This window comes from Fistularia commersonii, chromosome 12, assembly GCF_037954325.1.
Source record: "Fistularia commersonii isolate RoL2024-O1a breed Wild chromosome 12, RoL_Fcom_v1.0, whole genome shotgun sequence".
NCBI lineage: Eukaryota > Metazoa > Chordata > Actinopteri > Syngnathiformes > Fistulariidae > Fistularia > Fistularia commersonii.
The window spans coordinates 16392794-16407264 of NC_141295.1; the positions used below are offsets into that span (position 1 = coordinate 16392794).

The 14471-nt window shown below is 40.4% G+C and overlaps 1 protein-coding gene across 9 annotated transcripts in view; it reads right to left on the reverse strand.

The window, feature by feature from the left end:
* lrba (LPS-responsive vesicle trafficking, beach and anchor containing) overlaps nucleotides 1–14471 on the reverse strand; it is a 180614-nt gene that overhangs the window by 157252 nt on the left and 8891 nt on the right. For all 9 annotated transcript variants that reach the window (XM_086157382.1, XM_086157387.1, XM_086157386.1 and 6 more), the window contains exon 2: nucleotides 728–959. In XM_086157382.1, the coding sequence (XP_086013508.1) occupies nucleotides 728–959 (232 nt within the window). The remainder of the gene's footprint in view (nucleotides 1–727; nucleotides 960–14471) is intronic.

Consider the following 14471-nt stretch of genomic DNA (forward strand, 5'->3'; position numbering starts at 1 on the left):
GTGTCAAACTCAAGGCTCGCGGGCCGGATGAGGCCAACAAACGGGTTTAATCTGGCTCGCAAAGCTAAAACAAACCAGGTTTGAGGGGTGAATTGAACCAGGTACATTAAAATAATTAATATGTCACTATTTTACCCGTCCGACCCACTTGAGAATAGATTTTCCACCATGTGGCCCCTGAGTTTAACACCCTTGAAGTAAAGCGATAGAATTAGCTTTTTCCCAAAAATCTTTTGGATTTCAATTTTTTAAATGGCAAACTAATGAAACTCGACTAATGAACATCAGTGAAAGGGGAAAAGAAAAGTAAACAGTGGCTCTGGAACTGCAAAAAAATATAATTATGAATCTGAGTCTCAGTTCAATAAAACCAGGTTCCTGTTTTAAAACCATCAGATTCACAAGCCGGTGCCGTAACGACCAACGCAGAATGATGAAAATGCAGAGTTCAGTCTACTGTGTATTTGTCATAAAAGGCCAGCGCAGCATTGATTTGCGCTATTTAAGCAAAAATCTGGATGTTTTCCGAAATGCAATTAAACAGCAGTTTTGCATAAATCTAACCAAGGAAACGTAAGTCAGCGGTCCAAGAACTGAGGTACAAATGCCTCTGTCTCCTTTATGCTAAACCTCATTTGGCACTCAATAGTTTAAGACATGTTTTAATGGAAAGGTCGAAGAAACGGATCTCGTAGCTGCTCGATACTCCCGAGATCCACATCTGTACCTGCGATCATGCTGTCAGTGGTGGCGATGCGTTGGAGCACTTGTTGGATGAGGCCGACGTCAGTGCACGCCTGCAGGTTGCGAACGCTCTTCTTGAGGATGGCGGTGAAGATGCTCCACACCTCAGCCTGACACGTTGGCTCGCATTTGTCCAAGAGCTCCACCATGCACACGATGCTTTCCGGTTCCTGGATGATGAAGTTCATCTCCAGGTCAAACTGGCCACCGACCAGCTGGAGGGCAGATCGAAACAGGTGAGGGAGGGGGAAGAGGGAAAACAATTGGATGGATACAATGTTTGCCGCCCGACAATTGTAAAAATAAAGAGCAGGGATAAACAACATAAAAAAAAAAAAGCATCATGATCGTCGTCGGTAAAACAGCGCAGCGAGCTCGGCCAAGGCAAATAAAAGATGGCCACATTACTGAGTGAGCTCACTCCCAGACAGATGATTAATCGTGCATCAGGGATGCTGCCAGCCAAGGGAATTAAAGGTCAGCGGAAAACACAGGTCTCTGTCAGTCTGACAGCAGATTCAACTGTTTACAGCTAGCCTTAAGACACTGCGTGAAACCTCGAGCACAGAAATAAACAAGTTGCCATGTCAGCGAAACTGAGACATCTAGACAGAAACGTACAACAAAACAGAATTTTAGAGGTCTTTTGTTTCTGCAGGAGGCACTGGAATACTAACCGCATCTGACGCGGCCTGGCAGATGTACGAGGAGATTCATTTTCATTTTGGATACTCCGGAGTTCACAGAGCGATGGGAGTTTGGGTTTATTAAAGCGCCAGCTGAAATCAAAACGAGGCACCGCTCTAGGGTCTCCGGGATGCGCCATGAAACGGGCGTCGCGGCACGAATGGTCCATGTTTTCTTTTACGGTTTACAGCACTTCCAGTGCAATCTCAGTCAGCTTGACAGAGGGCAAATGCTTGAACAGGAGGCTGGCGAGGTGGCTTGTCTTATTGCCAAAGGAGTGATGTTCTTTGTGTCTGGAAATCAATTGTCGAAGCCATAAATGTCATTATTTGTCACTACTTAATAGCTGTGATGACATTTTTATTATTGAACCCTGCCTAACGGAACGAGATAAGGAAAATAGCAATTTTGATGTCAAATTAATTCTCTGAGTGAGGCTGTCACATTTAGAATCAAGGAGGTGTGACTGGACAAAAAAAATGAGAACGTGATCGCCTTTCTCTGCCATTACTGGGGCCGGATGTGAAAACAATATCTTGTCAAAGAAATGGAAACTGTCTCATTAAACGGACTGAGGTAAGATTAAGTCCGCATACATGTGTTTGTGTGTACGCTGTGGCAGATAGCGGAGGAGGTGAAACTGAGGTAATGCCGCCGCGAAGCAACATTTCTGAAGGACAGCAGATAAAGTTGGGATCACCCTGACAAAAACCACGCCTACTGCTTCATCAAATCCCTTCACACCCTTTGTGCATTAAAACAACAACGACATCCATCATGTCCCAAACAGGAACCCGGCATACATAGACCCGATTTCTTTTTTATCCGCACATTCAAATGCACTGTAAATCTTGCAGTAGGCACTTTTAACACATTCATTCCTTCATTATCTCCAGTGCACGTCCTGCACAAAGGGTCACACGGGGGCTGGAGTCAATCCTAGCTAACAATAGATGAGAAGTGGGATTACACCCCGGACCACATGCAGAGGCATACGACCATCCACTCTCTCATTCACACCAATGAACTATTTAGTCAGTTTGACCTACTGCGTAGCTGTGGGACTGTGGGAGGAAGCTGCAGAAGTTGCAGGATGCAGGGAGGACATGCAAACTCCGCAGAGGAAGCCAGCCAGCGGATCTGAACCTTCTTGCAGTGAGAACACTGACACAACAACAACATTGTGCTAAAAAATGTTGTTTGTTTAAATACGGTTCAAATCTCGTCTCTTAAAACACCTACTGTGTATTTATCACGGCTAAGCTACTTATTCCAACTTTCATCACTGGCTTGAGGAAAATGTCTCCTCGATAATTGTATTTGCAACGCCTTGTGACAGCGTGGATGATCTTTGACCTTCTGGATATGAAACGATAGTTTATCCCATTTGATATTCATATGAAACATCATAATTGGGTTGTGTTCAAAAACATGAGGTTCTGAGTCCAAGGCAATGCGCAACGTCTTAAAAAATAAATTAAGAAAATAAAAAATAAATAAAAAAGTCCCTCAAGGCCTTCGACCAGTAAACAGTCCTTCTCATGCCAGCAGAGACATGAAAATTCAGTTTTCTTTTCATTCTCACAATTTTTGTCGCTTTGATCCTGCTCTTTGTACTTTAAATAACCTTCAGCTCTTGGTAGCAGGAAAATCACTGTGACATTAAGGGGGAACCTATTATGAAAGTCGCCATTTTCCAGCGATCCCATGTATGTATTTAGGTCTTCAGCGACCGGACCAACACGCGAGGAATGAAGTGAGACCCCCCCCGTTCCCGTCTTGCTCTGCAACTCGCCCGTTTTTGCAAGCTGTTCTTATTTAGCCTCTTTGTGACGCTGCAAGTAGGAGCCTCTGCATGTGATGACTGCACCTCCATAAAAATGAACAGCTATGATGAAATCAAATCAAATCAGAGTAGTTTTTAGTAAGGAAGGTGCCACGCCTGATCAGATATTTGGTAAATGACTGTAAACTTGTTAATATTTGCTAGAGGATCAGAAGATGTAATGATGAAACAGGCCTTTTATGTTTCCATGACCTAAAGAGATTTCACCGGTGGTAAAGCAAAATAAACTGATAACTGACCTCTTTTGTCTCATTTATAAGATTTTGTTTTAAGATTAAATCAATACTCGGTGAAAGTAGACATTTGTATGGATCTGACCGATATTTCCCTGCATTCCTGAAATGTTATATCCAAGATAATGGGACAGACATGAGATAGGCGACCTTGTCCTGTCATAACCAAATTTTGAAAGATTTTCTCCTTGAGTCCAAGAGGACAGTTGTGCTAAATTTGATAAGATTCCCTCAAGGCCCTCTGGAGATGCTTAAAGAGAGGAAATGAATGAGGGATGGTGCCACAGCTGTCATATTTACTTGACTGCACAACCTCTTTCTCAACTTTAAATACAGGGATAGATTATATAACAAATATACAGAGTATCCACAACTTCTTTAATTCCAGCTGGTAAGGGTGTCACCACCTCACGTCAGCTTTTTTTGCCTCCACGCTGACAATTTCTGATAAAGATTTAAAAAAAAAAAGGCTCAACTTGTACCGTGAGCTTCAATTCCTGCACCAAGCATACAAAGAGAGGGGTTTCATTTTCAAAATGCCATGTTTCTTCCCCCTACTCATTTGATGTGTCTGATATTGTGTACTGTTCTCATGGGAACTATTCTAGGAAAAAAATAAAATTGAATAATAATTGCTAAATGTTATTTAAACACTACATACAGCACAAAATATCTTGTAATAATCCACTTGTACCAAAGGTTGTTTAAAAAATAGCTTATTTAAAAGCCAAGCCACGTCTGATGACATAGAATTACTTCTTAATAGGGGAAAAAATTAGTGCTTTGAACAAGCAAAAAATGTATAATTTGCCGACTTATGAAGTGTAAAATGGTATACATAAATATAAATATATATGTATAAAGTACAATAAAATGTGTATACATGTCTACGTGTATACATAGACATATATATACACATCTATATATCTATATATATATACACACACATCTATACATACATATAAATATATGTATACACACACACACGTGTATACACACACACATATGTATGTATAAGACTGTAAATGTATATATGTATACGTATACATACATATACACACAGATGTATGAAGATGGTCATTCCATTCAAATTAATGCCGACCAATGGTTGCGCATTGCTTTCACTTTTTTCCTCTCTGCAAGTCAGTGACACATAAGACATTTTTCCAAAAGCAGCCACAGCTTACACTGATGGATGCTTTGCACACTTTTTTCCCCACGTAACACTTGATTTATGAGCCTGACACTTTACGTTCGTCATCCATCCATCAGAGTCAGCTGATGCAGAGGACGGAGACAGAGCGGCGAAGGCACCACAGTCACACACATCTGGACCATGCCTCGGGATAACTGGGACGATTTGGGGACCGATTTGTCCCTCGTGACATTCGGGAACATGTGGGCTTTCAAGACGGGCCGAGCAGTGATCCGGATGCATCTCATGACTGGAGCTTTTGCTCATCACTCCACTTTAAGTCAAGAAATTAGTGACACAAATTGCATTCATTCATACATTCATTATCTTTACCGCTTATCCTGCACTCAAGGTCATAAAGCCTATACCAGCTGTCATTGTATGAGAGGCGGGGTTCACCACAGACCAGTCGCCAGACATTCTCAACATATCGAAACGTACAACTACTCTCACATCACACTTCACTGCAAGTTAGGGTCTCCAATGAGCCTTGTGCATGCTTTTGGACCGCGGGAGGAAACCCATGGAAACATAGGGAGAACATGCAAACCCCACGGAGAGAAGCCCCCTGACAGAATCGAAGCAGGGACCTTCTTGCTGTGAGGCTGAAGCATGAACCGCTGCGCCGTCATCCGACATGTCGCTATGGCAAATTCAAAACTTTGGAAAAAAAGCAAGCAAATAAATAAATAAAATCTTAATTTCCTGCTACTTACATATCCTGATAATTGGCAATATAACTACATGGATTAAGGACTTGAAGGACCTTAAGAATAATTATGTGTTGCAACAGAGGATTCAGCAACGCACCTTTGCACAATTAATAACGATTCAATAAAGCCCGTGCAGCTTCAGAGCTGATTGCGATTGAATTGAATTGGGATTCTGAGGACACGAAACTGGGAAATTTGTCTCTAAGCTATGCTTGACAACATGTAGATGAGAAGATTGTGCTTTTAGTTCGTATTTATCTTTCGAAGCACAAAATGAGGAAGAAGAAACCGACAGTTTCCATCGCTGTCCAACTCAAAAAAAATTAATCAAATAAAATCTTGTGATCCTAAGTGAGCGATTTTATCTTGACCAGATCATCAGTGTTGTGTTCCATCTGCGGTTTCCACAGCAGCATAATTCACTCCACAAAATTGTCATGTGCAAATTTCAGTTCATTAAAGACGGGGGTGAGGCGGTTGAGGGAACGAGGGGGTTTTCAAAAAAAAATGTCGCCACAGTGAGCATTTGTCCGTGCGTTTCATTTTTACATTGTTGTAATTGCATATCTGATTTGTTTGGAGTTTTAATTGAATGAGGAAAATGTCTCAAATTATGTGATTCAACATTGGAGGGTAGTTTTTAAATCAACCTTTTCCTTTGGTGAGAAAGTATCTGAAGATTATCATCATTATAACAACCAAATTTTCGTCAGTCATCAAAAGAAAACTTTAAACAACACAGGCCCGTCGACAAAATGTTAAGCACTAAATCATCTGCACCCCTTGTGTTTTTCACAAACCAAACTAATCTTTTATTCAGAGAAATGCTCTGGTGCTGTGGTGTAACTATGACACATCTGTAGGTGCCAAAGGAGTTACGGGGTTTTCATTTGTTGGATTGCTCATTTCATTCATTTCATTCATTTCCACTGCCCTATTTTATGAAACGAGTATAACCGGTCGCCAAACCCTGCGTCAGCTTCAGCCAGGAAGAGCTCTGCACCTAAAGCTGCCATAGACACACCGGGTTTATGGCAGCTAGACACTAGATCCCTGGCTGAGTAACCTGGCCTGGCTGCTCTCCCCTGAGGTCTGCCTGAATTAATCATGGCTGAGCAGCCAAGCAGCCACTGGCCTGTAGCATCGAGCACAAACAGGCTACCATGGTCACCACGGAGAATAACATGGGAGGATGGCAGAGGGATAATTGGCAAGCTAAAACTAAGATTCATATATTTATATATATATATATACACACACACATACATATGGCCTGAGATGAACTGGAATTTAACAGTGGTAGCACAAGGACTTTTTGAATGCTAAGACTTGAAATCCAATCTCAAATGAGACACTGTATCAAGAGGGGAAATATTTCTTTTATTCTGTAATTTTGATTAAATTAATTTGTGTCAAAAGTATTCTCATGGTGAATGATGGAACTTTGGAATAAGTGTTGGAAAAAAAAAAAGAAAATCAATTTCATTGCCATTCGGTACTTGAAAAAGATCTTTGTAAATGTTACAATTGAAGGGGGTGATTGTTTTTTTGCCTGCCCGCAGCTAAATAGATGTTTTGGGATCTGCATCTCTGCTCATCAATGTTTTGACACTTAAAACCAAGTAGGATAAAATATTATTTAAAAAAAGAGGCATGTTAAGATGGTACTACCACCATGTAAAAAGTGTAAATAAAATATACATGAATCTAACAAGACCTGGTTACTGACAGTCATTTATTTTTTTTGTCATCTGCCCGTCTATTCATCTGTTTTATTTAATCACAATCGTTGAAATTTGCCTAAAACACCTAAATGACAAGGTAAAATTTAACTTTGTTAGGAGCAACATGTTGGCCCATGTGAATCGGACCATCATGTTATCACAAGCCAAGGGTCTTGGTTGGTGTGAGACAGGAGAGGGTTAGATGGAGGCAGGTGATTCGCTGTGGCGGCACCTGAAATTAGCAACCGAAAGGAAAAAATAATAAGAAAAAAAAAAACAAACAGACTTATAAAGCATTATAAACTGCCATGTGATGCTGGCGGTGAAAGCAAGTTGTCTTTTTGCACTGACGGGAGAAACTAAGCCAACTCAAAGAAGCAAGCAGTAGCAACGATGCCTTAAAAAAAAAACTCGACTGCAGGGCAACGACCCCTCTCGCGTGTGCGTGCACGTGCATGTCCCCTGGATGAAACTGCAATTAAATACACGGTTCGAGTCGTTTCAGTGTGAAATAATTTGCTGGAATGAGACGACAGCGTAAAGGACTGGAGGCAGGCCCTTGCGTGTGCATGTGTGTGTGTTTCTGTGTGTGCATACAGTCATATGCAATGAACTCTGTCCAGTTTCAACCAGAAAGACAAGGGAAGTCAGTTTTTAGGTGCAAACACTGCAGGGATAAGTAATTATTTATTGATTATGAGATGATGAACAATTAAGTGTGATCGATACCGATGCCGATGTATAGTCGGTGTGGTACTGCGTGTTGAATTATGATTCACACGCCGAGAAGAATAACAATGCAAAAAGTCATGTTTTTTAGAGTAACCACGCACGAGGGCAACAATTACGAGGTTGTGTGTTCAAAAGAAAACGAGGAGCTGAAACACTCCGACAGGCTGTCAGAGTGACCACGCTTTCGCAACACAACACTGGCCTACTTTCTCAACGGCTCTTTAACTGAATCTCTTTTAGGGAGCTCGCTTGTCAAACAACGGGCAGTTTAGTGAGTTCCTCCCTGAAGGCCACACTCTACGTGACTCCAACGTCTGGGGAGGCCAAACGCATGATTCGTGATATGACAACTTCTTAAGAGTCCTGCACTTTTCATCGCAGACGCGCATTCGTATCGATGCGAGATGCCGAAGCGGTGATAGTGGATAGGAAGGTCAAGCACATTATTCTGTTCTACTCGAATACTTCTATTGCAAGTGGTGACATGGAGGAATGAGCTGCCGGGTGAATGAGATGAGAGGAACTACGGAGGCAGAGTGTTCTGGTGAAGGCGGCCCACGCCACTGATTTGAAAACTAATTAAATCCTTTTTATTACATTTACTAAAACAAATATAATTGTTACTTGTGACGGGCATTTCCTCTAAAGACGGATGAAATAATTCTAAGGATCTTGACGTGAGGAATAAAATAAACTGTCAGTTAGAAATAACATCTCAAAATAATAACAAATCCGTAAAAACAAAATCCTGCAGTAACATCAATTTTATGGAATCCTCCGAAAAAAATCTATTCACTGGGGAAAAAAGAAGAATCTAGAAATCTGACAATTTGATTTTGCAGAATCGTGTAGAAAGTCAGACAAACCAAAACTACTACGGCGTTCAGAAAGAGCAAACCTCAGCCGAAGCAAATGCACGAGCCCTTCTATTAATGCAGCGCTGTAGCCGAAACCAGGAAATATGATAATTCTTTTTTTTTTTTCCCCTTACATAATGAAGAGTCCCTCTTCCAAAAAAATTACAGGATCCAGTTCTGAAGCCCGCTTACAAGCTATTCTTAAATGCATCCTTCCCCGGAACAAGACTCATCCCTGAGTTTTGATTTCTATTGAGAGCTTTTTCGGTCTAAAACAGTCAGTCTAAACGTCTTGTAATATGGCGTGGTGCTCCATTTCAAAGGTTGGAGGTTTTTCAAAAACTACGAAACAACAATCAAGCATGAAGGAAGAGCCTGATTCACCACATTTGTCGAGGCGAGAGTGGTTGGAGGAGTGTTGATAAATTCAGCTAGGGTGGCCATGGAATACGCCGGTTCGATGATCACATCTCACTCAAATCCCTTTCAGCCAACGCACTTGACATACAAACAAGCCACTTCATGACGGTTTCATGGAAGTGTCGCGGAATAACCAAAAACAGCGAGAATGATCGAACAATGGAACTCCAACCATCTCTACAAGATGTACAGTGTTGAGAAATTCAGGATAAATTGTAAGATTAGTCATCTTACAATGTTGCACTTTCTTACATCGTTGCCAAAGTGTCATTTTTTTGCGCACTGACACACACATGGCAATAAAAGATAAAAAGGAGAAGGAAGCAAGGAGAGCTATTTCAATATGTGGATATCTAAGAATATCTTCAGAAGAGCAACCCGCCAAGCTTTTGCTTTTAACAACTAGAAGCACATTCAATGTGATCATAAACGGTAACTCGTTCCGATTGTTTGCGGAAAAAAACTTGCAGACAACAGTCCTTTTAAGGGAATGGCATGCAATTTTCAAGCAAAATCTAGTCATTAAATTATATCTGTGCAGAATGTTACTGTTCAAACTTCAACTTTTTAAGAAAGTAACTGTACACTTGACAATTACCAGACCAATGTGTATATATTTGCTGGTATCAAAGGCCAATATCGTGCGGTTTAGAAAAGAAGCGCTTGGAAAGAGTGGACAGACGTTCATGACAGCTCATCGGCCGTCAGCTCCGTGCTTGGAGTGTGTTCACTAACAAGTCCGTGACGTACCCAGATGACCATTGTTTCTACCCTTCCAGTGCAACAAATGTAACATTCCTCTGTCCCTTAAGATATCCGCCCTCTAAGTGCCATTGCAGAGTTGATCTGCAAAATCAGCGTGCAATCTTTAATGAAATGAAATTCATCCCATTCACACAATTCAAAGAGAATTTAAGATGACAGTAGTGTTCTATCAGGCTTCTTTTGTAAATGTTGTTGTCATATATTGTGATACTCTTGCAAAATATCGGCTTTAAATATCCTGTCTTGTTCTCCTGGGCTGACGAGTCACACTGGCATGGACCTTGAAAATCACTACCCCGGACAAAAGTTGGAAGTAGCATTCTCACTGCTGCAAACAATTACACTTGTGTGAATCAGTGTGTTTAGTATTCTCTGATCCAAGAGCAATGTTTGGCCAACGGGAAGTAGAAAATAGGTCTGACACACAGCTATTCAATTGCTATTTTACAACAATGAATGAGGGGGAAAGGGAAAAATATTGTACGGGAACAATGTGTTGGCTAATCTTTACACGTGGCACATTAGCGTTTCAGAGAAACATTGTTGACTGTGAATCAGACTAAGATGCAACATTTTTACCAAAAGACAAATCCATATGAGGGTGAGGCACTACTTAAAATGATCCGGTTCAAGACTGGCAGTTGAAACAGTCCTACTCCTTATCTGGCCATCTCGCGTAAGCTGAAGGGTGGCTGCTATTGTCAACAAAAGGAAGTGGGCTTGACAGGAAATAATCCTTGGTAGACATGGGAGTCAGGTTTTCATGGCAATCTGCAGATTTCCAGGACAGCTTGGACTTAACTCACCCGCTTCTGGAATGAAATGCTCAAAATTAAATTACTGAATATGAATCAAATGGCTTTCAACTTCAGAAAATCTTTATGTGGTAGCTGTCTGGAATAAAATATCCAGAATTTAACACATTTGCTGAAGAAAGACTTCTCTGTTATTGAGAGACGTACTGCAGAATGCAGAGATGAAAAGGGCTGATTTGATCAGGAGATACACAAAGAATACAATTGTTTGGTACGGCAATGCCTATGATTTTAGTTTGTAAAGAAGCAACAAATAGGAAGTTTGGTTCGGGTGCAAAGCGTTAAAAATAGCAGCTGGATCAGGGAGGTGATAAAGGAAAGAGATAAATGTTAGTGAGGAATTCCAGGCTGCCTTGTTGGAAGGCCAGTAGAAATGAGAATTTCAACACAAAAGGCAATTCAGAAAAACCCTCGAGTGTTCAGTGTAAAGAAGTATTGTCTAAACAAAGTGTCACACACATTTATTGTCTGAAACCGTGCAGAAACAGTGCTGCAGATCTGGCTTTCCCCTCCACAACTGGAGTAAAGGAATCAAAAATCACATCACCTCACCTCGTGTCCGTGCTGTGCATGAAAATTAATTCCAGGTATTTAATGTGTGCAACTCGTGTCGAGGGAACTCCTAATTAAATTTATCAGAAACCTAAATGTGTCGAGTTCTAGGTAGTTTAACAATTTCCTGAGGGAAACTCTGGACAGGGGAAAGCAGGAAACCGTCTGCAGCATATCTGAACGGTTATTTCACTGCAATCAGCTACTCTTGTGTTGTGGTTCCTGTGTCATGACAGTTTCCTTGGGTCGATTGTAACATATTTTTTTGCCAACAAAGGAGCATTGATTTTGCATTTTAAGCCTTTTAAATTTCATTGTGAAACCCTCTGACGTAAATTGAAATCATATATATAAATAATGGGTCTAAAATGTGATGCAAGGGGAAAACATTCAAAAGTTTAGTTTAAAAATCAATGAAGACATAACTGTAACATCTCCTTTGTTGGATGGTTCACATGGGGAGACATCTACCTGTGGGACGCCCAAACTAACTTGATGATGTGGGCATAATTCAATGAAACATTTATGATGGAAGATGCCACATTGATAACCACTATAAGCAACCTCAACCTTTAACATTTTTTTCCTGGCGGCCTGTGAACAGGTGCTGCCTGTCTTGATTGTCCTTACAACGTGTGATGGCACAGCCCGATGTCTAGACAGTCGCCGTTCATGGGTTAGTGCACCATTATTTTGACATCTGAAAAAAAATCCCAAGTGTATCTTGTGCATGGACTGGAATGGGAATCGGCACTGCCTTTGCACTGATATCAAATGCGGGCCATCATTCTTTCATGCAATTGTCAAGAGGCATTTTTAAATAAAGTTTCAATTTCCAATTAGCTTCTTATCTATGCAGTCATACAGAAATCAGATTATACTGAGATGTTGTAAGAGCAACAGAAAACAGCCGGTCACTATATGATGATTCAGAGCTAACTCTTGATGCAACATAACATGAAACTGTTTGATCTTTGGTTCCCCTACCTCTTATAAAGTGAATGCCTTCTGGGTTTTAGTGAGTAACACATTATATTTCACAACTCTACATGATACATCACAAATTTAAGTCAGAGTTCCTTTCTGACTACAGGGCTTGAAGAGGCAGTGTGTGTGATATGACATAGTGAGGCTATTATGCGCCTCGAGTGTTAAAAACTTTGGATGTATTGTTTTCTTTATTGGCTTGAAATGATGTAAGCATTGTAAAATCCAACAAATGTCTCATTGCTGAGGAATATACAAATTCTTTGTTGGGCCTAATGTGAAACTCGCATTCCTAGCAGAGCAGTAGATAGGAACTCCCTTTTTCTGAATGTATAACTGGCACATCTTTGCACTAGTTTTGTATTTACTTCAACAAATCAAACAAAACACTATCGAAATTAGGTACATTTATTATGTGTGTCTGTGTGTATGTATATATATATATATATATATATATATATATATATATATATATATATATATATACACATTAAGAAATAGGCATATTGTCCCATTTATTGAAAAGAAATGTAAAAATGCCTAGTCTGTGTTTCTGGGTGTTTTGCATGGCTTCAGCTAATCCCTGTGCCCAAACAAATTATTTAAGGCATGCACACTCCCCCATCTTCCACAACTATTTCTCATTCTCCTCCTCCTCCTCCTCCTCCTCCAGAAACAGAGCTTGGCTCTTCAAATTCCAGCTGAAATCATATTTATTCATCCCTCTATGTGGTCAAAAATACTGTAATCAGCATTTTTCCTGTGTTGTAATCGTGCATAAAGAAAGGGATAAAGGCGAGTAACTGGCATGGCTTCAAGTCACAACAAAGACCGTATCAGTATTCAATAGATCTGAAAACTCTTTTGCAGGAATATTTTTGTTCAATAACAAGCTTGGAAAATGATTTAGTTAATAAACCTCTTATTTTAATGACTTACCAAATTTAATCTTTCAGTCTCTACTTCTGGATACCTAATGTAAGCCACCAATCCACAGGCTCTGATGAACCAACTGGAGGCAATCCTCCAAATTCCCAATTCGAGCGGCAGTTTGTAAATCTTGGGTTGAGCACACAGCTTGTACGGTTGCACACAACAAAATGGCATGCGTTCAAAAGGCAAAGTGTCTATGCCAATGAAACTCCATTCCCCTACGGATTCCAATTTCAACATGTCTGGTTGATCAAATTAATTAGCTGTATAATATTCACATGCAGTACGACAGGGAAATTGGGGATTTCTACATGCTGCTCAACTCAGCTCAGTTTGGTTTAGTTCTGTGTCAGTAGAAAGAAATAATCTGGAACAAACCGCTTCTGAGTATTACATTATCACATCAATAAATAAATGTGTGAATAAAATCATTGGAAATTCAAAAACAAACACATTGGAGCAAAGAGCCTCGATTTCCTTTTGAGGATAAGATTTACAGCAGACTGACAGACTGCCAGCACAATCCAGAAGCTCCCATCTGTCCAGTGGCCTCAAAGAGCTGTTCTGCTGTCACATTCACTACCCCCTTGACTTGTTTGGAAAAATAGCAGAGGTGATACTAAAAACAATGCCTGAAAATAATGGGTGCCAGATACTATCCGTGGGGGGGGGGGGATCTGTGCCAAACCAAGCTTATACTACCAAAAAGCTAAATATCACCTAGCAACTACATTCTGGGAGAAAGAGATGATCCCTGTATCAAGCAGCAATGTATCCCATGAGTAACTCAGGAAACGCCAGGAGCAAAGCTGGACCTCCAACATTTGCTTACATAAAGGAAGGGGATACGTCTAAATGGACACTCAGAAACAGCCCTGTTAAACAAAAGCTGGAGCGGTCACATTTGAACCACGGTCAAACTGTCCATCTCTACCTGCAAGAACTCTTCTCGTCCACAATAATCCAGCGCCTGTGAGACCTGCATGCGCTGGATTACCAAACAAAGTTATTACGAAAGGAAAATAAAAACATGAAACCAAACAAAGTTATTAAGAAAGGAAAAAAAAACATGGACTGCATTAAAACAACTTTTTGTGCAGTTATTTTGCTAGTCATAGCCAGATCTCCTTTTCAATGCTTAAAGTATAGATCTTCTGAATATATTAATTTGACCCAAGTGCAGTCAGCATTGAGCCTGTGTCAATACTAAAGAATGAATAATTCTCATTTTGCACACATTTTGATAAGCCAAAGATTAAATATACAAT